Raw genomic sequence first — 25,634 nt, forward strand, 5'->3', positions numbered from 1 at the left:
TATGTAATCACCTCCATGATGAGATCTGATATAATGTAATCACCTCTATGATGAGATCTGCTATGAGCAGCCAATCAGTTGGAAGGGATTTTCCTTGGGGGTGTGGCCTGTATCCAATATATATGGACTTTCTGGCAAAGCTCACTTGCTTTTGCTCACACTGGACCCTGCATCTGGCTCATCACCTGACCTCCAGTTCTTGGGCATTGAGCCAGCAGTAAGCTGTCTGACCTGCCAACCTGGGGTTCATCAGCCCCTACAGCTACATGAGTCAGGTGAAGACTGACACCTGACCGATGGACTCCCACTCTCTCTGTCTATATATATACACGTACAGATATATATACATAAATATAAACAGGTATACATGTATGTGTGTGTATATATATATATACATATACATATATCCCAAAAAACCAAACCCAGTGCCATTGAGTCAATTCCGGCTCATAGCAACCCTATAAGACAGAGTAGAACTGCCCCATAGAGTTTCCAAGGAGCGCCTGGTGCATTTGAACTGCCGACCCTTTTGGTTAGCAGCCGTAGCACTTAACCACTACGCCACCAGGGTTTCCATATACATATATATATACCCAGTGCCGTTGAGTCGATTCTGACTCATAGTGACCCTATAGGACAGAGTAGAACTGCCCCATAGAGTTTCCAAGGAGCGCCTAGTGGATTTTAACTGCCGGCCCTTTGGTTCCCAGCCGTAGCACTTAACCACTATGCCACCAGGGTTTCCCATGTATGTATATAGGTATATATAAATGCTTCACTGATTTTGCTTCTCTAGAGAACCCTGCCTAAGACATTTGGCACCAAGAGTGGTTCTAGAGAAACAAAATTGTAAGGACGAGTGTTCTAAATTGGTTCTCAAGTCCAATTAGTCTTAAAGATGTTGATGACTCTGCTTCCAGTAGTAAAGAGGGCACTGCAAGTCCATGGCATGAGGTGGCAATAGAAATATGCAAAGTATCACCACCAATGGATCAAGTATTAGTGAGAGATGAGAATCTGGGTGACCACGTGTTTGATACCATTCTACAATTTTTTCATAATGAGAAGTATAAGGGAGCTTGTTGATTCGTCCTATTTTTACTAGACAAAGTCGTGAAAGAAAGAGATAAGCTCAGGGCTTCAGAGTCAAAGCCCAAACACCACACAAACAACCTCAAAGCTGCCACTTGTGCCCTGAAAGAAAGCCTTATTTCTTGTAACAGAACCAGTATTGTCAAAAACCAAGTCCAGAGTCTTATCATAAGAGTGGCTGAATTACACCACCAATTGAATTCTCAACTTTGAATACTGTCTGAAGTTAAAGTAAGGGCATTGATTGTGAAGAAATGGGATCCTGAAACTTGAGTTGGGGACATAAGGGCAGATAATCAGGAAGCTGGGGACATTGAGCCCCTAAATATCATTGAATCACTCACAACAAGAAAACCATTAGCCCCTCCACCCCCATCTGATGAGATTAACCCAGCTGTGCCTGAAGAGCCTTGGGTGGCATGTGGGTCATCACTTGGGGCATTGCCTGGGGCAGATGCCTTACAAGACATTGCTGAATGTTCTCAGACAACATCCCCACCACCCATTTTGGCTCCTAGACCTATAACTACACTTACATCCCAGTGAGCCCAAAAAGGTGAAGCAAGACATGTGACCCAGGAGGAGGTACACTACACTCCAAAATAATGGCTTGACTTTTCTAATATGTACAAACAGAAACCTGGGGATGGCTATTAAGTGTGTGGGAAAATGGTGCAAGGAACATAAAGTTGGATCAGTCTGAGTTTATTGATATAGGCCCTATAAGCACAGATTCTTCATTCAGTGTTTCAGCTTGAGACGTTAGGAAAGAATCTAATAGTTTATTTGGTTGGTTCACTGAAGCATAGATTACACGGTGGCCTACACTAAATCAAGTTGAAGTATCAGACCTGCCATGGTATGCTATAGAACAAAGTACCCAAAGGCTTAGGGAAATTGACATGTTAGAATAGATTTATCAGGTTAGAACTGCAGATCCACACATGGAATGCCCAAAGGACACACCTTTTACAACAATGGTGAGGAACAAATTTATGAAGGGAGCCCCAGCATCCTCGAAGACTGCTGTGATTACTATTTTATTTAAGTCAGATTTGACAGTGGGAATTGCCCTAACTAAATTAAGACACCTAACTACAATGGGGCTGATTGGACCCCGTGGTAGTAGGGGTCAAGTGGAGGAACTCAACAGACAAAGACAAGGTGGGCATGGTTACCATAATGGACAGCAGAGTAAAGCAGTAATCAGAATTGTCTGACTTGTATGAACTTATGGCATTGGCTACTTAGTCATGGTGTCCCTAGGAGTGAAATAGATGGGAAATCCCATAAATATTTACTTGACCCGTACGAGCAGAAGGATTCTAGGTCAAGTGAATGGCAGTCTAATTTGAATCACCAGAATAGAGTCATGGCCCGTCAATCATTTCATTTCCCAGCCTTGAGTGAGTTTATAGGCCCATAACCCCTTAAATGAAGGAGAGGCCAGGTTCCCTTGAGGAAAAGACTCCACTATAGTGTGAAAAATTTATACTGTTAATCTTTCTCCCAGCCTTTCCCAAAGGGATCTAAGGCCTTTTATGAGAGTGACTGTTCAAGAAAATAATCAGACTTTTCAGGGATTACTGGATACTGGCTCTGAACTGACACAAATTCCAAGAGACCCAAAACATTACTGTGGCCCACCAGTCAGAGTGGAAGCATATGGAGGTCAGGGTATTAATGGAGTCTTGGCTCATGTTCATCTCACAGTGAGTCCAGTGTGTCCCCGAACCCATACTGTAGTAATTTCTCCAGTTCCAGAGTGCATAATTGGCATAGATACACTCAGTAACTGGTAGAGCCCCCACATTTGGATCCCTGACAAGTGGAGCAAGGGCTGTTATGGTAGGAAAAGCCAAAAGGAAGCCATTAGAGCTGTCCATACCTAGGAAATAATAAACCAAAAGCAATGCCACATTTCCAGAGGAATTGCAGAGATTACTTGAAGGGTGCATGGGTGGTGTCATGGATTGAATTATGTCACCCAAAAAATGTGTGTATCAATTGGGCTGAGCCATGATTCCTGGAATTGTGTGATTTTCCTATATGTTGTAAATCCTGCCTCTATGATGTTAATGATGGAGGACGGGCGGCAGTTGTGTTAGTGAGGCAGGACTCAACCTACAAGATTGGATTGCGTCTTTAGGCAATCTCTTGAGATATAAAAGAAAGAAGCGAGCAGAGAGACAGGGGGACCTCATACCACCAAGAAACAGTGCCAGGAGCACAGCACATCCTTTGGACCTGGTGTTCCTCCCCAAAGAAGCTCCCAGTTCAGGGGAAGATTGATGAGAAGGCTGACAGAGAAAACCTTCCCCTAGAGCTGACACCCTGAATTTGGACTTTTAGCTTGCTTTATTGTGAGAAAATAAGCTTCTCTTTGTTGAAGAGCTCCACTTGTGGTATTTCTGTTATAGCAGCACTAGATGACTAAGACAGGTGTAACTCCCATCAAATCCCCATTCAACTTACCTATTTCACCTGTGCAAAAAAACAGATGGATCTGGGAGAATGACAGTGGATTATCAAAAACTTAACCAGGTGGCGACTCCAATTGCAGCTGCAGTTCCAGATGTGGTTTCATTCCTTGAGCATATTAATACATCTCCTGGTACCTGGTGTGCAGCTATCGATCTGGCTAACGCCTTTTTCTGCCTACCTGTTTCAAAGGGCCACCAGAAGCAGTTTGCCTTCAGCTGGCAAGGTCAGCAATACACCTTCACTATCCTACCTCAGCGGTATATCAACTCTCCAGCTCTATGTCATATTTAGTCTGCAGAGACCTTGATCCCCTTTCCACTAGTGGACATCACACCAGTCCATTACATTGATGATGTTATGCTGATTGGATCTAGTGAGAATGTTATGGATTGAATTGTGTCCCCAAAAAATGTCTATCTATTTGGTATGCCACGATTCCCAGTAATGTGTGGTTGTTCACCATTTTGTGATCTGAGATCATTATCCTATGTGTTGTAAATCCTAACCTCTGTGATGTTAATGGGAGCCCTGGTGGCACAGTGGTTAAGAGCTCAGCTGCTAACCAAAAGGTTGGCAGTTCAAATCCACCAGCCACTCCTTGGAAACCCTACGGGATAGTTCTACTCTGTCCTACAGGGTCACTATGAGTCAGAATCAATTCGACAGCAATGGGTGGTAGTAGTAATAACAGTAGTAGTATGATGTCAGTGAGGCAGTGTTGGAGGCAGTTATGTTAATGAGGCAGACCTCAATCTACAGGATTAGGTTGTATCTTGAGTCAGTCTCTTTTGAGATATAAAAGAGAAAAGCAAGCAGACAGGACAGGGACCTTATTACCACCAAGCAAGAAGAACCAGGAGTGCAGTGCATCCTTTGGACCCTGGTATCTGCACGGAGAAGCTCCTAGACTGTGTGAAAATTGACGACAAGGACTTTCTCCCAGACCCTACGAGAAGAAAAAGGCTTCCCCTGGAGCTGGCATCCTGCATTCTGATTTCTAGCCTCCTAAACTGTGAGAGAATAAATTTCTATTTTGTTAAAGCCATCCACTTGTGGTATTTCTGTTATAGCAGTGCTAGATAGCCAAGACAAAGGAAGAAGTGTCAATGACTCTAGACTTATTGGTAAAACATTTGTGAGCTAGAGGGTGGGAAGTTAATCTCACAAAAATTCAGGCACCTTCCACCGCAGTGAAATTTCTAAGGGTCCAGTGTTGTGGCGCATGTCAAGATATTCCTTCTAAGGTGAAGGATAAGTTATTGCATCTGGCTGCTCCCACAACTAAAAAGGAGGCTCAACACCTGGTCAGCCTCTTTGGATTTTTGAGGCAATATATCACTCATTTGGGTGTGTTACTTCAGCCTATTTATCATGTGACTTGAAAAGCTGCTAGTTTTGAGTGGCCATCTAAGATACTCCACTGGCCTCACCCTGTTGGGAGCAAGGGAGAATGAAGAAAATTGAAGACATGAGGAAAAGCTTAGTTCAAAGTACTAATGGACCACAACTACCACAGCCTCCACCAGACTGAGTCTAGGACAACTAGTTGGTGCCTGGCTACCACTATTGACTGCTCTGACAAGAATCACTATAGAGGGTCCCAGACAGAGTTGGAGAAAAATGTAGAATAAAATTCTAACTCACAGAAAAAGACCAGACTTACTGGCATGATAGAGACTGGAGAAACCCCGAGAGTATGGCCCCTGGACAACCCTTTTAGCTCAGTACTGAAGTCACTCCTGAGGTTCACCCTTCAGCCAAAGATTAGACAGGCCCATAAAACAAAATGAGACTAAAGGGGCACACCAGCCTGGGGCAGGGACTAGGAGGCAGGAGGGAACAGGAAAACTGGTAATAGGGAACCCAAGGTCGAGAAGGAAGAGTGTTGACATGTCGTAGGGTTGTTAATGTCACAAAATGATATGTCTACTGTTTAATGAGAAGCTAGTTCTGTAAACCTGCATCTAATGTACAATAGAAAAAAAGAATGCAATTAGAAACAAAAAATACATATATATGTTAGCGTATAAAATAGTATTTAAAGAATCAAATAAAAACATCTGCCCTGACTATAAAAGTGAATTAAAACAATGGATTGAATACAACCTTCTTAGTTGTCCACATCTTTTATAAGATAATATAATTTATAATTGAAGCTGTTACCCTATACTACCAGGAGGAAGGAACTGTCCAATATCATTGAGATTTCCTCCGAAGCCTCCAGATGTGATATGGATAACTGAAAGATTATATATATGTGTATTTGGAAAAAAAAAAGAAAAGCTGCCAGTTTTGAATGGGGCCCAGGACAAGAAAAGGCTCTGCAACACATTCAGGCTGCTGTGCAAGCCATTCTGCCACTTGGGCCATATGATCTGACTGATCCAACGGGGCCTGAGATGTCAGTGGCAGGTAGAGATGCTGTGTGAAGTTTTTGGCAGGCCTCTATCGGTGAATCACAGCACCGATCCTCAGGATTTTGGAGCAAAGCACTGCCATCCTCTGCAGATAACTACTCTCCTTTTGAGAAACAGCTTTTGGCTTGTTACTAGGCCTTAGTAGAGACTGAACGCTTAACCACAGGCCACCAAGTCACCATGCAGTCTGAGCTGCCCATCATGAATTAGGCGTTGTCTGACCCACAGAGCCATAAAGTTGGATGTGAACAGCAGCACTCCATCATTACATGGAAGTGGTCAATATGAGATAGGGCCCTAGCAGGAACTGAACACACAAGTAAGTTGCATGAGGAAGTGGTCCAAATGCCCATGGTCTCCACTCCAGCCTTGGGGATTTAAATCTGGATAAGACTTGGTGGCCTCTGCCTGAGTCTGGCAATTTGGCAGAGGAGGCACACCCCTGGTATGCCTACCATAGAAGCAGCACAAGAACAAAGCCACAAGTGGGTAGAGACTCAAGATTCTAGAAAAAGAGTTATTGGGCTTTGTGTCTAGGTCCTGGTATAGAAACTCACCAATCGAAAGAGGGATGTGCCCATCCTAGAAAGAAAATAAGGGCTCTGAGAATTTGGGAGAATGATTCAGAGCCAGTCAAAGAATTTAGAGTTGTTTGTTTTGGCCAAACTTAGCACAGGCAGCAGGCTCCTGTCCATGTGGAGAGCCATTTTGCTGATTTTCTTGGCCTTTCAGTGCCCCCGCAGTTTCTCTAGGTGTTCCACATTCCGTTAGTTGATTGATTTGTTCCTTCTACTCTGTGCATAGCAGCTTTCATATGACCAGTTGCAGAAAGTAGGACTATAATTGTTATGAGTATTTCTTCCTTGTATGTGTGCATCAAATATTAGTTTTCTTCACTTACAAAATATAAGATGTAAACAAGGCTAGTGCATTTTCAGTTGTATCATGTTAGGCACAAATATGACTTTATAATTATCTTTGTTTAGAGGTTATGTGAAGCCCTGGTGGTGCAGCGGTTAAGAGCTCAGCTGCTAACCAAAAGGTCAGCAATTCCAATCCACCGGCTGCTTCTTGGAAACCCTACAGGGCAGCTCTACTCTGTTGTATTGGGTTGCTATAAGCTGGAATCGACTCGATGGAAACAAGTTTTGTTTTTGGTTCAGAGATTATAGATGGTTTAAGGAGATGTATACACGTGCCACGTGGACAAGAAGTGGACTGTGATGGTTAAGGTTGTGTGTCAACTTGGCTGGGCCATGATTCTCAGTGGTTTGGTAGTTATTATGTAGCTTGGCAGTTATGCAATGATGTAATCACCTCCATGATGAGATCTGATATAATGTAATCACCTCCATGATGAGATCTGCTATGAGTAGCCAATCAGTTGAAAGGGATTTTCCTTGGGGGTGTGGCCTGCATCCAATATATATGGACTTTCTGGCAAAGCTCACTGGCTTTTGCTCACTCTGGATCCTGCATCTGGCTCATCATCATCTGATGTCCAGTTTTTGGAACCTGAGGCAACAGCTTACCATAATTGCCTGCCAGTCTTGGTATTCATCAGCCTCCACAGCCTGTGAACCAGAAGCCTGCTGTCGATCCTGCTGATCTTGGGTTTGTCAGCCCCTGCAGCTACATGAGTTGGGAGAAGCGTGACACCTGACCCCCGGACTTGGGATTTTCCAGCCTCCACAACGGCACGAGCCATTTCCTCTCTATATATCTCTATACACATACATGCTTCACTGGTTTTGCTTCTCTGGAGAACCCAGCCTAAGACAGTGGGTAGAGTCATGAGTATAAATAACATTGACCAGGAAGAGGTCTGGGAGAGCACACTGAGCAACACCAAAAGGTGAAGGATAGGGGTAAGAAAAGGAGCTCACAGAGAAACTTGAGGAGGAAACCTAGAAGAGAGCAGTGCCCTGCAAGCCAAAGGAGTAGAGTTGCTATCAAAACACCGTAGGCAAGAGGATCAGGTGCTGCTTAAAGGTCAAGTTAGATGAAGACTGAAGGTGGACAATGAATTTGGCAACGAGGCCACTGGCAAGAGGAACTTCAGTGGAGTGGTATGGCCAGAGGCCAGACTGTAGCAGGTGAGGAATGGATGCAGGACAGGCAATCAATACAAGGTATTTCCAAAACGCTTAGCTGAAAAGGGGAGAGGTGGGGCACTGGGGACTGGAAGGTGTAGGGCAAACGAAGTTTTCTTTTTAAAAAGACGGAAAAGATTTGAGCAGACCATATACTGAGGAGAACAAGCCAGAAAAGAGGAGGAAGTGGTGGCCAGTGGGAGTGAGCAGCTGGGCCTACTTCCAGGCATACCTCTGCTTTTTTGTACCGGGATTACCCCCAAGGACCCTCCTCCGAGTGACCGAGATCCAGGGAAGACAGCAGTTCTTAACATTTTTACAGTCCAGACCCTTTGTGAGACTGATGGAAGTAACAGACCCTTTCCATAAAAGGGTTATGCACACAGCCCTGCACACGCTTTCCGGGGTCACACGCCAGCCACCGCCGCCACCCGCCCGCCAGGTCTCTCAGGAGTGTGCATCAGGATCACCTGAGACGCTGGCTAAAAATGCAGATTCCCGGCCCCGCGGGCAGAGATTCCCATCCAGTCGGTTTGGGGCGTAGGGGTTTGTGCCCAGCACCTCAGATGACTTGGGCGCTGACCCTCGGCGGAGCCCGCCCTGCTAGAAACCCCTCTCCGAGTGTCCCCGGGCGCACCAGCCGCCTCCCTTCACCGCCCTTCGCGCGCAGCCCTGGAGCGTCTGGGCCACCTGGTAGGGACCAAGAACTAGGAGGCCTGGGGCCTATCCGCCTCCTGAGGGCGGCGCAGTGCGGCGACCCGCAGCGGGCGCGGGCCAGGAAGGCCGCTGGGAGGGCGCCAACCGGCCCCGGCCGGGGGCTGGCGGCGGGAAGGACAGGGCCGGAGGCCGGGAAGGAGCGCGCGGCGGCGCGAGCCCGCCGCGGAGGTGGGCCCGGGATGGGGCGGGGCGGCAGGCTGGCGGCGAGCGCCGAGGAGCGCGCCTGGGCGCGAGGAGGGAGGAGCGAGGGGAGCGCGCGGCCGCCCTCTCCCGCCCTCGCGCCGCCCGCGCGCAACAGTTCCCCCAAAGTTGCCGCCGGGAGGCGGGCGCGTCCGGGTGGCCGCGTGGCGGGAGCCGGCCGGGGTCGCTGCCTCGCGGCCGGCGCGCCTCGGCCCGGCACCGGCGGCGGCATGGGCACCCGGCAGACCAAGGGCAGCCTGGCGGAAAGAGCTAGCGCCGGCGCGGCGCCCGGGCCCCGCCGCGAGCGACCCGACTTCTGGGCGTCGCTGCTGCTGCGAGCCGGGGACAAGGCGGGGCGCGCGGGCGGCGGCGCGGGGCTGCCCCCCTACCACCGGCGCGTCAGCATGGTCCAGGAGCTGCTGCGGATGGTGCGCCAGGGCCGGCGGGAGGAGGCGGGGACGCTGCTGCAGCACCTGCGCCAGGTGAGCTGGGGAGGGAGCGCCAGGGGCGCGCCGGCCGGGAGCGCCCCACCCCTTCCAGGGAGGCCTGGGAGTGCCAAACGGCACCGCCCAGGATCCCTCCCGCGGGGATGCAGCCCAGTCTGGTAGCAGGTGCCTTGGTGCGCCCGCTGAATTTGGGGCCTCAGGGAGGGCAGAGGAAGGCTGGCCGAGTGAGGCCCGGTGAGGGGGACCTGTTGGAATAATATCCCCGCTTCTCTCCTCCGCAGGCATAGGAGGCTGGTCCCCGGGGATGGGGGTGGGAGGGATGCCTGGTCTGCACCTCGGCGCTTCTCTTCCCCTACCCACTTGCGCTCAGCCCCTGCCAAGGGTCCTCAAATCCTCCACAGTCCCGCCCCCGCTCTGGGCACAGTTGCCAGCTTCCGCGGGGGGAGTCCCAAGGGCACATCTCTGGGGCTAGCAAGGTGCTAGTCCCTCGGTAGTTCGCCCTGGGGAGACCTCGTGGATTGTGGTTCGGGAGGAGACTGTTCACCTGAGTAACTTTCACAGGTCCCCGGCCACAAGCCCCTGCTGAGAACAGTGGCAACAGGGGAACTGGGTTTGGTTTCCATGTGGCATCTTTGACCCCCGGCCAGCAGGGATTTCAGGAGGTTGCCAGTGCTCTGCCCTGAGTCGGCCTCACTGGCTGGAGACTGACTTCGAAGATCTGACCAGTCACCTCTGCTCCCGGGCTGCCCTGGACTGGTGCCCTCAGCTACCTCTCCTTGGCTCGTTCTCCTTTCTGGCTTTCTTTTGGAGGAGTAGTGGCGTGTTCTATGAATTTTGCAGAGAGAAGTCAAACCAAAAAACCAAACCCCTTGCCGAGGAGTGAATTCCCACTCATGGCAATCCCCTGTGTTACAGAATAGAACTGCTCCCTAGGGTTTTGTTGGCTGTAATCTTTATGGAAGCGGATTGCCAGGCCTTTCTTTTGTGGCTCTGCTGGGTAGGTTCAAACTACCAACCTTTAGGTTAGTAGTTGAGCACAAACCATTTGAACCACCCAGGGACCTTCGGAGAGAAGTAGGAGGGTGCAAAGCTGCCCTCCACCATCACCAAACAGGTTGTCTTGGCCTGGCTTTGGGAGATTAAAAAAAAAAAAAAAAAATACCCTTTGCTGTGGAGTAGATTCGGATTCTTAGCAACCTTATAGGACAGAGTAGAACTGCCCCCCTAGGGTTTCCAAGGCCATAGTCTTTACAGAAGCAGACTGCAACATCTTTCTCCTGGGGAACAGCTGGTGGGTTCCCATGGCCAACCCTTGGGTTAGCAGCCAAGCACTTAACCACTGCACCATCTGTCCCCTTTCTTGCTAGATTGATCAGGAGAGGTGGAGTCCACTATAGATGGGGGAGGGGACTCGCAGCCCAGCTTTCTGAAGTTTACCTACACTGATGAAAGACCTTGAAGGAGCGCCCTCCTTGGGGGAGCTTTGAAAATTCCTCCTGGACCCCCTTGGCGCTGCCTAGCCGTTACCCTGGGGTATATGTCCCCAGTGTGTGTGCTGCAGGGTGAGCTGGAAGCAGGGACTTGGGAGAGGCTCCTGCTATTACCTCCGATTTCCAGACAGCATCCAAATGATGCCCAAGACACTGCTGGATCCCCAGGTGCCTGCTCTGAATTGAATCATGAAAGACAGGTGATGTTATGCACCACGTAACTTTAGCAGTGTGTATTTCTGCGTCTTTTGAAAATTGGAAACTGACTTATGGCCTCTGTGTCAACTCTTTGGCTTTCCAACAGAATAATGGATTTTTCAGACCATCATATCCCCTTTGCACATCAGGCAGTAAGGAGGTTTCACTGAGCATGCGTTGTCCCCCAGCACTATGGGGGATACAGGAGAGGGGGAGGGGCCCTGCCTTCAGGGTCTGGCTGGTGGGGAGCAAGCAGGAAGAGGCCTTCTTGGAGGTAAAAGAACAAAGTAAAGCCAGTGTTTGGGTGGCACCTGCAGCAGGGTGCTGGACCCGAGGTCAGCAGACACCTTGGGACACACAGTCCCTCTGGCGCCACGTGTGAGTCTACATCAGGGGGAAGCGGGGCTTCTTCCTGCTTTGTGGAGGTCCTGGTGGTTTTCTCAGAAGTCTGCACACTGGTCTGTTTGGTGTCCTGGCACCTTCCTTAGTGGTGGGACTAGGACAGCTGATGGAGGTGGGGGCTAGCTCAGACTTCCCCCTTTTCTGTGAAAGCAGAAGAATAATGTGCCCTCTGGCTCTAGGCATGTGTCAGGGTTCCTTGACCTGCCTGGCTGATGGGTAAGGGCTGTGAGCCTCTGCAGAGCCAGCAGTGGTCTTGCTCACGGGCCCTGGAGAGCTGCCCTGTATGGCCTGGGCCCCTCCAAGAAATGGTCATGGGCATGGGGCAGCATGGAAGGGGAGCACGGGGTGTCCAGTGTCCATGAGAAGCAGAGAGGTGGTTTTCTAGGACCCTGAGGCTGTCTGGAGGACTGTCCAGCTGGCTTTGCTGTGCACTGAAGTGGCCCTTTCTCCCAAATCGTATTTCCCTTCTCACTTTCCTCCTCTGGTCTGAAGGTGGTGATGTTCAAAAAGAGAATGAGCTGTCACTGAGAGATGCATGAACACCCCAGGGCCTCGCAGGGGTCAGGCCAGGGGAACCTCTTCTCCAGCAGCACAGCAGGCAAAGGCAGGATGGATGTGGTGCGCAGGGATTCTTGGGTCCTGCAGGGCCACAGGGTGGGTGTGGTAGCAACAGGGTCAGGGAGTAACAGCAGTTAGGACAGCAGCCTCACCCGCGTTTGCCTAGCACGCTTTTCTGTATTTGATGTGTGGTCTGGCTGCTGGATTTGTGTATGGCCGGAGCCACCAGGCCGGAGGGGATCTGTGGGACCCTCGTCCTGTGGTTTTTAACCTCTTAAGTCCTTGAGCTTTTTGAGGCTCTGAAAGAGCCACAGATGCTCTTCCCAGAATATTTCACCGACATACACAATCCTGCAGGCAGCTTCAGAGGATCCATGTAGCCCCTGAGACCTGTCTACAGACCCCATGTTTAGAACCCCTGCTCCGGTCTGGTCTCCCCATACTGGGTGACTTAATACAGGCTTGGGATGTGTAAACAGGGACTCTGGGGCCATTGTGGCATCTTTTGGTGGGCTGAGGGATTGTGGCTGCTGGTGCAGCGTCTTCTGAATGCCCCCCTTTTCCATCCAGGATGTGGGGGTGTTCTCCTGATTGGAGCCTCTCCAGCCTGTCCATGCTTGTCACATGTGGGCGAGGTATCAGGCGGCCTTGCTTAATGCAAACACTCCTGAACTGTGGCCAGGGGTACAGGCTAGATGCCAGAAAGCCAGCTGGAAGGAGCAGGAAACAGTCCCCTCCCCTTTAGGAACAGGGTAATAATGAGAAGAGCTTGGGATCAAGGGTCAAGTTGGGGCAGTTTGACTGCTGTGACCTTAGACCCAAGAGATAACCTCTTAGAGTCCTGTTTCTTCGTATCCGGAAGAGGGCCCTGGGGCACTGGCAGAGCAGATGATACAACTGTGTGAAGTTGTGTTTGCTCTACAGACCGAGACCCACCTTCACAGAGATAGTGATAGCAAATAGGACAATCTCTCTTACTTTGAGTCTGGCCAGGCTACAGGCAAGGCCTTGGTGTTCCTTTTCAGGCTGGATCCAAGGTGTTTTTTCTTTTTTCTCTAAGTTTTATTTATTTTGTTATTGTTGAAACTATACACAGCAAAACATATACCAATCAACAGTTTCTACATGAACAATTTAGTAACATTGATTACATTCTTCGAGTTGTGCAACCGTTCTCACCCTCCATTTCTGAGTTGTTCCTCCATCATTAACATAAACTCACCACCCCTAAGTTTCCTATCTTATCGTTCAAGTTGCTGTTGTCGCTTTGATCCCACATAGTTAGATGTTAAAAGAACATAATGCTCAAGGCAGATCTTTTTGGCTGTTAAGTGTAAATATATGTATCACACAACTTTTGCCAATACAACTTTTCACAGGTGTACAACTTATTGACAACAATTACAATAATCTGCTGTGCAACCCTACCCTTAATCAATGTGATTTTTCCATCACCCTTAACCCACCTGAGCCCCCTCCCCCCCCGCCCATAAAACCCGTTGCCGTGTAGTCGATTCTGACTCACAGTGACCCTATAGGATAGAGTAGAACTGCCCCATAGGGTTTCCAAGGAGTGCCTAGTGGATTCGAACTGCTGACCTTTTCGTTAGCAGCCGTAGCACTTAACCATTATGCCACCACGGTTTCCTTCTGCCCCTTTCTTCTGCCTTTTCTTTTTACATAAATGAGATCATACAATATTTGTCTTTTTGTGATTGGCTTTTTTCGCCCAGCATAATGTCTTAAAGCTCCACCCGTTCATACTGTAACATGTATCAAGACTTCGTTTCTCCTGCTGGCTGAGTAGTATCCCATTGTATGTATGTACCACATTTTGTTTATCCGTTCATCTGTTGACGGGCATTTGGGTTGTTTCCACCTTTTGGCTATTGTGAATAGTGCTGCAGTGAGCATTGGTGTACAAGTCTCTATTTTAGTCTCTGCTTTCAAGTCGTTTGAGTATATATACCTATGTCTTAGTTATCTAGTGCAGCTATAACAGAACTACCAAAAGTGGATGGCATTAACAAACAGAAATTTATTGTCTCACAGGCCAGAAGTTGGAATTCAGGGTGCCAGCTCCAGGGGAAGGCTCTCTCTCTTTGTTGGCTCTGGAGGAAGGTCCTTGTTGTCAATGTTTACCTGGTTTAGGAGCTTCTCAGCACAGGGTACCCGGGTCCACTCCTGGCTCTTCTTGGTGGTAGTCAGGTCCCTCTCTTTGCTGCTCACTTCTCTCTATTATATCTCAAAATAGATTAACTAAAGATACAACCTAATTCTGTAGATTGAGTCGTGCCTCATTAACATAACTGCCTCCAACCCTGCCTCATTAATATCATAGAGGTTAGGATTAACAACACGAAGGAAAATTACTTCAGATCACAGAATGGAGGCCAACCACACGTGGCCCAGCCAAGTTGACAAACATTTGGGGGGACACAATTCAGTCCATAACAGCCTAGGAATGGAATCGCTAGGTCATATGATAGTTCTTTTTTTAGTTTTGAGGGACCCCACACTGTTTTCCACAATGGCTGGACCATTTTGCACTCCCACCAGCAATGGATTAGGGTTCCAATTTCCCTACACCCTTGCCAATATTTATTGTTTTCTTTTTTTTTTTAATCTTAGCCATCCTAGTGGGAGTGAAAGGGTATCTCATTGTGGTTTTGATTTCCATCTCTCTGATGGCTAATGGAGGAGCCCTGGTGACACACTGGTTAAAGTGCTCAGCTGCTAACAGAAAGTTAGGCAGTTGGAGTCCACCAGCTGCTCCACGGGGGAAAGATGTGGCAGTCTACTTTGGTAAAGATTTATAGCCTTGGAAACCCTATGAGGCAGTTCTGCTCTGTCCCGTAGGGTCGCTCTGAGTCAGAATCTACCCGATGGCAGTGAGTTTGGATTTTTTTGTTTGATGGCTAATGATGCTGAGCACCTTTTCATGTGCTTGGTAGCCACTGGAATGTCCTCTTTGGTGAAACGTCTGTTTAAGCCCTTTGTCCATTTTGTGACTGGGTTATTTGTGTTTTTGTTAAGTAGCCGAAGTTTTGTACATATTTAGGTTATTAGATTAGGTTTCGGAAGGTATTCTCCCAGTCAGTATCTTGTCTTTTCACATTTTTGGTGAAGTCTTTTGATGAACAAAACCTTTAAAATTTTGAGAGGTCCCACTTAATTATTTTGCCTTTTGCTGTTTGTACTTTTGTTATTATATTAGGTAATCCATTCTGAAAGCTAGGCCTGACAGCATTGCCCCTGTCTGTTCTACGAATTTTATGATTTCAGTTTGCACATTTAGGTCCTTAATCCATTTTGAATTTGTTTTTGTGTATGGCATGAGGCACGGATCTTGTTTCATTTTTCTGCACGTGAAAATCCAATTTTCCCAACACCATTTATTGAAGAGACTCTTCTTTCCCCGTCAAGTAGACTTAGTACCCTTGTCAGAAATCAGTTGACCGTAGATGTGTGGGTTTATCTCTGGACTCTCAATTCTATTTCATGAGTGTATGTATCCATTATTACACTGGTACCAAGGTGCTTTGATTGCTGTAATTGTATAGTCTCATGTACTTTGGACATGTTAGCAGAAGGGGCCGGTCCCTGGAGACTGACATACTTGGTAAAGTAGAAGGTCAGCAAAAAAGAGGAAGACCATCAATCAGATGGGTTAACACAGTGGCTACAACGGTGGGCTCAAATGTAGTAACGATTGTGAAGATGGTGCAGGACCGGGCAGTGATTTGTTCTGTTACACACAGGGTCGCTATGAGTCGGAACCAACTCGCCAGCACCTAGCAACAACATAGTATGTTTTAAAATCAGGCAGCATGAGTTTTCCTACTTTGTTCTTCTCTTTTAACATTGTTTTAGCTATTTGGGGTCTCTTACCATTCCATATAAAGTGGGCTGAAGGTGTTTTTGAAATCTCTATACCTGGCTGGGGCTCAGACCAGATCAGAAGCTCACTGCAGGCTCACAAGCGTCTGGAGTGAGGCTCATGGGTATAAGAGAGGACAGCGCTGGATAGAAAAGGCCGTTCCTGTCCCTTTCCCTGAACCCTGTTCCTCCCAGCTGTCTCTCCCCAAGCCTTGGGCTCAGGTTTGCCATCTCTGCGGAGCCCTGGGGGACTAGGTGACCTTCAGTCATGGAGAGAGTGTGAGTGCAGGGCTACATGAAAATTATTGTGTCATCTCTTCAACCCAGCAGTTTCTCTGAGTCCCAGAAATTTCAGATCTGTTGTCAGTTAGCTCCATCCCAAAACCAAACCCACTGCCGTCGAGTCAGTTCTGGTTCATAGCGACCCTAGAGGACAGAGTAGAACGCCCCCATAGAGTTTCCAAGGAGCGCCTGGCAGATTCGAACTGCCGACCTTTTGGTTAGCAGCCGTAGCACTTAACCACTATGCCACCAGGGTTTCCATTAGCTTCATAGAGCCCCAGAATACAGGGTCAGTTACACCAAGCTGAAGCGGCCCACCTCCTCATGTCCCTTAAAGTGGGTCTCATTGGGTTGGTTTATTTGCACTCAGTATGGCACACCCTATTAGGCAGAGCTGTTCCCGAGTTAGCCTGCCCAGCCCCATGCACACACGTGGCCTGGGCATGGATTCCTGGTTCAGTCCGCTGTGGCCAGGGTGGCAGGACCGGCACCGCTCGGCACCTGGGAGCATGAAGCACGTCGGCTAATGTAGGAAAGAACCACGCAGGACCTAGGGTCACTTGTCCCCTGTTACAGATTGAATTGTGTCCCTCAAAAACACATGTTGTAAATCCTACCACTGTACTGTGGTTGTAATCACAATTGGGAATGGATTTCCATTGTTATGTTAATGAGCAATGTTAGTGTAGGGTGTTTCTTAAATCAGTCTCTTTTCTGATATTAAAGGGAAGATTAAACAGGCTAGAAAACACAATGGAGGGGAAGATACATGCCAAGGGATCGCCAAGGAACCTAGGAATAAACCCAAAACCAGACAAGTTGCCATCAACTCAATTCCGACTCACAGCGACCCTACAGGACAGAGTAGAACTGCCCCATGGAGTTTCCAAGGAGCGCCTGGGGGATTCGAACTGCTGATCTCTGGTTAGCAGCTGTAGCACTTACCCACGGTTCCACCAGGGTTTCCAACCTCGGAATAGAAGCTAAAAAGAGACAGAGTGGGGACAGGGAGAGAAAGAGCCTTCCCCTAGAGCCTGCGCCCTGAGTTCAGACTTCTAGCCTCCTAAACTGTGAGAAAATAAATTTGTTTGTTACAGCCACCCACTTGTGGCATTTCGGTTACAGCAACACTAGGTAACTAAGACAGCCCTAACAGGCACTGGTAATGGACACGCTCTTGGAGGCTCCCTAGAGACCTGACTGGGCAGGTCTTGCCCACCTGGAGACAGAAGAATGAGCACAATGACCTTCGAAGGTTGCCTTTTTCCTCCCCAACCCTCTTAAGAAAATCTCTTTAGGCAAGCAGATTGGAAGACCACCAGACACTGAGCAGGGCAGCCCCCACTCCTGGCCTTGATCTTATTCTTTCTCCACCTGGGATGCATTTCCCTGTATCCACCAGGTCCCTTTCCAGGCCACGTCAGCCACAGGGACCTGTCTTTGGCTCTGAGACCCACTTGCCTTTTTTCAGTCCTCCTGCATTGGGTAGCGTTTAATTATCCCCACACTTACTGTTTTCCCTGATGTTCGTTTTGTTTGTCAGATGAGTCATATGCTTCTTAAGGGTGGAGACAGCACCACCACCATTGTCCCTGGTATGGTGCGGAAAGCCTGCAGACGAGGGACGTCCCTCAGCAAGTCTGTGTGCTGCGAGTGGCCACCGTGTGTGCAGCTGCTGTCTTGGGATATCCTCAGTAGCATGTGGATTCTCTGGCTTATGGCTGGGGAACTGGGGCTTATTTACCAGATTGGTCCTTGTGGTCAGGAGATCTGGAGCCCTGTTTTCCGAGTAGCTGTGTTTCTGGGAGCAGTGTCCGTGGGGTGCTGCCGTTCCTGGCAGCCTGCCAGGCCGCAGCATTCTCGCACAGGAGTGGTGCGATGCCCGGCCTCCTTGGGCACTGTGGGAGCCCCGTTGGGCAGGCACTGTCGGGGTCTCTGCCCATGTGGCGAGAGGGAAGAGGAGCCTCGCGGAGAGCTCAGCTTCCACGTTCCTGCCCTGCATCCTGTGCTGAATCATGCTCATTCCATCCACAAAGAGAACCTTCCTTTTTAAAATCTGCGGCTTTCTGGCTAGGCTGGGTCCAGGCGTTTCAAGTGATGAGAGTCAGAAGGGTTCTGCTCATGCCTTTCAGGTTTCCATGGCTGCCAGAGTCCCTGGCCAGGGGCGCCGCAGCCTCTCTAGGGCCAAAGGTGACCTGAGGGTCTGCGGGACGGGCTAGAGTCCTTCTTTCTGGAAAGAGTGTCCACCTCCTCTCAGATGACCGGAGATGGCTTTGCTGTCTCTCTTTGGGACTCCTAAAATAGCCTGGGCTTTGTCCATGTTCTGCCAGGGTGGGCTCACTCTACCCGTACCCCAGTGTCATTTTCCTGTGCACTTTCTGGGGCAAGGGCCACAGGTTGTGTAGTTGATACACAGCGAGTTCTCAGGAAGTCCTTAACGAATGGATTTGGGACTTCTCATCAGGCACACTTCCTCCTGGTGCTCTCTCAGGAGCCAGTGGGGTTTCTACTCCAAGCCAGCCGGGTCATCCCCCCAGTCACCCCCCTGGTACCAGCCGGGTCACCCCCACGGTACCAGCCGGGTCACCCCCCACCCCCGTACCAGCTGGGTCATCCTCCCAGTACCAGCCGGATCATCCCCCTAGCACCAGCCAGGTCATCCCCCCAGTCATCCCCCCATACCAGCCGTATCATCCTCCCAGTACCAAGCGGGTCATCCCCCCAGCACCACCCAGGTCATCTGCCCAATCATCCCCCTGGTACCAGCCAGGTCATCCCCCCATACCAGCCAGGTCACCCCCTCTGCCGGTACCAGCCAGGTCATCCCCCTTCATCCCCCCAGTACCAGACAGGTCACCCCCCGGTGCCAGCCAGGTCATCCTCCCATACCAGCCGCGTCACCCCCCCAGTAGCAGCTGGCTCATCCTCCCAGCACCAGCGGAGATGGTTCTCTGACTCCTTCCCTTCCTCAGGGATCCAGTGGCTCCTCCCTGCCTCCCACAGCTTCCTGCAGGTGGCAGCCAGCTTGCAGGAGAGTCACCCTAGTGACCAGTGTCTTTCTCTGACTTTCCCATCAGGATGCCCCTCCCCACACCTGTCTGCCCGTCCCCTACTGTCTTAGGCTGGGTTCTCTAGAGGAGCAAAACCAGTGAAGTATATATACAAAGACAAACAGCAAGAAGGAGATTTGTTTCAAGGAAATGATTCATGCCGTTGTAGAGGCTGGCAAGTCCCAAACCCATAGAGGAGGTGTCAGGCTGGAGGGTTCTCCTGACTCACGTGATTGCACCGACTGCCGAACCCAAAACTGACAGGTCAGACAGCAGGCTGCCGGCTCACAGGGTTGTGGGAGCTGGCGAATCCGAAAATCTGCAGGTCAGGCAGCAGGCTGCTGGCTCACATCCCAAGAACAGATGATGTTGAGTCAGATGCAGGACAGAGAGCAAGCGAACTTTGCCAGAACATTCAGGCAGTCCCTGGGTTATGAATGTCCAACTTATGGACAACCCGTCCTTATAAATCAACCCTGTTCAGTTATCCTACTAAAAATTCGAGGTACATACAATGGCTCCTAACAACAAATGGGTGTTACTTTGCGACAGGCATCAAAACATTGTTATTATTACCATATTATTATGTTAAAGAAGTTTTAGTGTATCTGCAAGTGTTTCAATCTTTTTTGTGCATGGGAAGGTACTATATACTAAGACACACATTTGACTGACATTTGAACCATACCTAACTGTTCTGGCTTATGTACAAATTCGACTTAGAGACAGATTTAGGGACCGAATTTGTTCGTAGTCCAGGGATTGCCTGTCTATTGGATGTAGACCATACCCCCAAGGAAACGCTCCTTACATCAAATCACAAAATGGAGGGTAATTACATAATACCGAGAATCAGGGCCTAGCCAAGTTGACACATAACACTACCTGTCACACCCACCCGGAGCCAGTTACACGCACACAGGCACACACAGCAGACACGCACACAGACACACACACACAGACACGCACACAGACACACACACACAGACTGTGCACTGATTCCTGAAGCTTCTCCTGGCTGTATTCTTGACTAGTATCATAGCCTCCTCCTTAGGAGAGACTGTGGCGGCAGGAGAGGGGCTCAGTTGTCTAAAATGGCAGGTTCAGTTGCTGTATCTTGGATTCACCATTCCTGAAAGAGTTAGATGCTGTAATGAGGACAGAGCAGGAGCGGGGACTCCTGCCCTCCTCCCACCCCGCCCCCAGCCCTGAGCAGTGCCCACGTGGCTCTTGGGAACCATTTCCCAGCTCTTTTTACTTCTGTTAGCTCAGACTTCCGGCTGCTGCAGCTGTATGGAATTCTGCCGACGGCTGCGGCTCAGAGGAATGTGACATTTTGATGTTTCTAACTTTATCGTAACCAGGGTGGACGCAGGAGTCCGGCTGTGTGCCTGCAGAGGTGGCCTCACTTGGGGCTGGGAGGCCCATGTCCATCTCCGGAGCTGCCCCTCGGGTCCACGTGGTGGTCGCCTGCGTGCGTCTCTGCCCCCTTCCCTCCCTCCTCCCATGGCTTCCCTCTGCTCCTGTGTTCTTCCCTGTGGCCCTTCCCTGCTGTGTATCTCTCCCTTCCCCTGGTGAAAAGCAGACTGTTAAAAAGTCTTGTTATAGACCTTGGTTGGCTTCCCTCTGTACCACTACTCACCCCTGCCCCAGCAAGTAGGACAGTGGGGTGGGGCTGGAGGGAGTTGTGGGTCAAGAAGTACCCAGCTCACTGTGGCATTCGATTGTTGACAGCGGGGTACCCTTCTGCATCAGCCCTGCACCTTGTGGGGGGACGGTATCTGAAAGCCCCTTTGTAAGTGCACTTTGCTGCTTTCCAATTCATAAGCCATTTCTTATGTTTATTTTGCTCCTTAAATAGTTTTGTGAGGTTGGCAGAATATCTTCTAAAGTGAATTTTTAAAAACATTATAACAGCAATCTGCAATCAAAAAAAAAAAAACTAGAAAATACAGATGTGCAAAAATAAGAAAGAAATTAATTCGTTTATCCAGCAGTTGAGTACCTGTTGTTCAGACACTCTTCTCAGTGCTGGGGATAGGGCAATCAAGAGAACGGGAAGAAGCAGTCGGGGTAATGGCTGCTACCTGAGTAATCACGAGGAGCAAAAGTGCCCCAATAGCGAATGCTCTTTCCTTTGCCTGGAGTGAGTGCTCAGTGACGAGCAGCTAGCTGCTGCTGGTGCCATCAGAATATCACCTTCTCTGGAATCCGGAGCCCTCAGATTGGGTCCCAGCTCAGACCTTAACTTGCCCCGGGTTCCCTAACCAAGTCCCTTCCTCAGTGGCATCACTAGTGGGGTACAGGGGTACACACTGCCCAGTGACACTGTCAGAGGGGGTGACACCAAAACGACTGTCTATTAAAGTTTTGTGCAGTGTTTCAATAGAAATTTATTATTTTTTATTTTAAAAAATCCTTGTAGTTAGTTATAACAAAAACAACAAAAAATGTTGTCAGCGCAGCCTGTGTGTATCAGTATACCTACCAGGCTAAAACTCTGTGCTAATTTACTTTTTGAACCTTCTAATGTGCTGTCAGAGCTGTCATTGTTACCCCACTGCAATGACACTTTGAATCCCGTGGTTTCCGGTGCACACGCTACAGGAACACACTGTTGTTTTTGTTGCTGCCAGATTTTGTCAAATTTTCTGGTGTTTTAGCTGCAATGTTGTGGTAATTAGCATGGGGGGGTGACACCAGCCCTAGTGACACCACTGCCCTTCCTTCTTTCACCTTAGTTTACCCATCGACAAAACACAGGAGCGGGACCACCTCTCAGGACCCCAAGCTCTGTGGTCTCAGAAGGACGCCGCGCTTCTCTAGCTTTTACCCGCTCACGTGGCCGTCTGTTCCTTGCAGACCTTGAGCTGCATTCACAGTGGCTTTTTCTTGAGACTGCCACCTCGTGCCTCATCCGGGGCAAGTGCCAGGACAAGGGTGAGGGCTGAGCCCGCCAAGCCCGCAGTCCCCGGGTGCTGGGCTGCAGCACAGAGGCAGGCTGGGGTGCTGAGGGCGGCCCTGGAAGCCGGCTGGCCCCACGGTCTGGCAGAGGAGGGTTTAAAGTCCAAGGCCACACAGTGGTTGGAGTGGAGGCCAAACCAGGAGACCTTCAGACTTTCACATTAATGCTGATTCCCACGCTCCCAACTGCAGCTTTAAGCAAAGCCCCGGTAGAAAGAGGCTGAGTTATCCGGTGGGCGGGTGGGCCTCTCACCCTAGGGAGTCAGGGAGGAGACATGGGGCCGTCTCCAGCCTCAGACAGGCTTTGCTGGGATCCTGCTGTCTGACTCATGCCAGCTTTCCCTCCACTCCACTCTCCTCCCACTCCCGGGAGCTGCCCTCTCCAATCCTGCTGTCTTCCTGCCTGGTGATCCCACGTGCCCTTCTCTGAAGGTGGCTCAGGGTTCCTTTGAATGGAGCCAAGACGTCTCAGGCCAGGTGGAGCTTGGTTGGGCTTTGTGCTCAAAGGCAAGAAGCCTGCCAGGCACCTTCTGCTCGGCTGCCCACTGGGATGGGGTCGTGTCCTTCAGCAGACATTCCTGGGCGCCTGCTGGGTGGCTGGGAAGAGTAGCCTAATGTGGTGCACCAAGAGCCCCAAGGTGCTTGTTGTAGAAGGGCTTAGACAAGCCGCCGTGCTGTCTGTGGGCCGTGCATGCTTGCAGAGCAGGCCGTAGCTGGTCAGCTTCCAGCTCTGCCATTGACTGTGACCACTGAGTGGTTCAGGGTGGTTGGGCTGGGTGGAGAGCCCAGGGGAGTGACACACAGGGACAGCAGTCAGGGTAGACAGTGCAGGGGCTTCCGCTGGCTGCTGTGCAAACCCTTCCTCATCTGGGGTGCAGACAGCAGAAGTGGACACAGGCGCTGGGCCGGGAGGTGCAGGGAGCCAGGCCCCAACGCACACACATGCTTTGTAGTTCAGGCTTTGCCTGACCTGCCCTCCCCAGCCATTGCCAGCCACAGCAGCTCTGGTGAGCCGTGCACAGCCCCCTCTAGCAGGCCTTGGTGCCCCAAGCCTGTCACCCTGCTGTCCCCTGCCCTCAGCCAGGGTTCTCTCAGAAGACACCACTGCCCTATAGGGGGCACCAGCCACTTCTGTGCCCCTGAGTCACCCCCCCCCGCCACTCCTGCCCAGTGGGTCCCCCACCCACAGCTACAGGCTGCCCAAGGAGACCTGCAGGACACCCTTCTCCCAAGAGGGGCACCAGGCAAGGGGCAGGGCCCTGTCTTAGTCATCTAGTGCTGCTGTAACAGAAATGCCACAAGTGATGGCTTTAACAAACAGAAACTTATTCTCTCACAGCCTAGGAAGCTAGAAGCCCACATTCAGGGCACCAGCTCCTGGGGAAGCTTTTCTCTCTTTGTCGGGCCTGGGGAAGGTCTTGGCATCAGTCTTCCTTTGGGTCTAGGCGTTTCAGGGCAGGGACCCTGGGTCCAAAATACATGCTGTGCTCCCGGCTCTTCTTTTTTGGTGCTGAGAGGTCCTTCCCCTCTGCTCACTTCTCCTTTTATCTCTTATAAGATAAAAGGTGTGACTCAGCAAGGATGGTGCACCCCACCCTGACCCTCATTAACATAACAGACAGCTGACTCCCAAACAGGACCATAACCACAGGCATAGAGGGTAGGAGTTATCCCACATAATTATATCAGATCACAAGATGGAGGGCAGCCATGCAATACTGGGAATCATGGCCTAGCCAAGTTGACATGAATTTTGGGGGACACAATTCAATCCATGACAGATCCCTCTCCACTGAAACCAACCATCTCCCTGCAGGGAGCCAGGACCCCTCAGCATGGGAGTTGGACAGCCCGTGGCCTCCCTCACTCCCTGCCATCCTTAGTTCTATTGGTGCAGTTTCTGCCTCCCAGCACTCTGGACTCAGGCCCCACCCAACAAAGGAGCAGAATTGGGGCAGAGTTCGCTATTGTGGTGCTAGAGGGGGGTACAGGAGAGCCTTGCGCACCCTACATGTAACAGTCAGGATTACCTGGGTCCTTACCTGCCTGGCCCAGCCGCACCATACCATAGACAGCTGGTAACTGTACAGCAGGCAGCCCACCCACCACTCTCCATGCCTCCTGGCCTCCCTCAGCACCTACTTTGCCTTATCTGAGACCTACCTGGGAGGTGTTGGTGGAGCCCCGAGACAGGACTGTATTGTATGCCCTGGTGAGGGGGTGGGAGCTGCAGGCGTCACTGGAGAGGGAAGTCTCTGTGGTAGGTTGGGTGGGTGTTCAGGCTCCTGTGGTCACCTGGGGAGGGGTCAGCCAGGGAGGCCTCCTTTGCTGCACCTGCCAGGGCTAGGTATTGAAGATTCAAGCTCTGGGGTCGCTGAGGAAATGCCTGCAATAAACTCCACGTGACTGTGAGTTATTTCCCAAGATTGGTTTACAATTTCTTACCAGTACACTTCCTGTGAGGATGTTACTGCCTCACCAGGTATGGGAGTGAGCAAGAGAGAGCAAGGGCTACAGGGGGGAAGCTTGGGAGGAGCTCACATGCCTAGGTGCTGGGACAGGCCTGTGGCCTTTGATTGGCCACTTGACTGTCGTCCACATTATAGTTCCTGTAGCTCACTTCTCCACCACCCGTCTGTGGTGGCTTGCATGTTGCTGTGATGCTGGAGGCTATGCCACCGATATTTCAAATACCAGCAGGGTCACCTATGGAGGACAAGTTTCAGCAGAGCTTCCAGACTAAGACAGACTAGGAGGAAAGGCCTGGTGACCTACTTCTGAAAATCAGCCAGTGAAAACCCTAGCTTCACAACAGAATATTGTCCAATTAGTAGAACAGAATATTGTCCGAATAGTGCTGGAAGATGAGCCCTCTGCATTGGAAGGCACTCGAAGTACGACGGTGGACTCGAGCGTATCGATGATTGTGAAGACACTGCCGGACCAGGCAATAGTTCATCCCCTGCGCGTGGGGTCACCACGAATCAGCTGACCCCACAGCAGCTAACGGCAGCAGCAGCAGCAGCTCACTTCCGGGCAGGGCTGGGGTTTTAGAGACGGAAGCAGACCCAGAGAGGGGTCATGGGCTACACAGGGTCACACAGCCACCAGCAGTAGGAACGGGACCATTCCTGGTCTCCCAAGGCTGTCTCCTGCCTGGCGTTCCCTGGAGAAGCACTGGGAAATGAGGCCTGGGTCTGTCCCCGCAAATAGCTCAGGCAGGTGGGCCACATCCAGAGGCAGGATAAAGGCAGGCCTCTGGGACTCCGCACGGTCGAGAACCCTTGCTGCCCCTTCACTGTTGTGTGAACTGACAGGAGGGGAGGCAGAGAGGGGCAAACCTCAGGAGGGGGCGAGAGTAGGGAGCATTGTTCCCCTGAGT

General features: G+C 50.4%; 1 protein-coding gene across 1 annotated transcript in view; it reads left to right on the forward strand.

Annotated features, from left to right (window-relative positions):
- Positions 1-9,213: 9,213 nt before the first annotated feature.
- The window catches only part of LRRC75A (leucine rich repeat containing 75A), an 85,086-nt gene continuing 68,665 nt past the window's right edge, over positions 9,214-25,634 (forward strand). The window contains exon 1 of the mRNA XM_064271842.1: positions 9,214-9,465. Within this exon, the coding sequence (XP_064127912.1) occupies positions 9,214-9,465 (252 nt within the window). The remainder of the gene's footprint in view (positions 9,466-25,634) is intronic.

This window comes from Loxodonta africana, chromosome 18 (assembly GCF_030014295.1).
Source record: "Loxodonta africana isolate mLoxAfr1 chromosome 18, mLoxAfr1.hap2, whole genome shotgun sequence".
In the NCBI taxonomy this organism is placed as follows: Eukaryota; Metazoa; Chordata; class Mammalia; order Proboscidea; family Elephantidae; genus Loxodonta; species Loxodonta africana.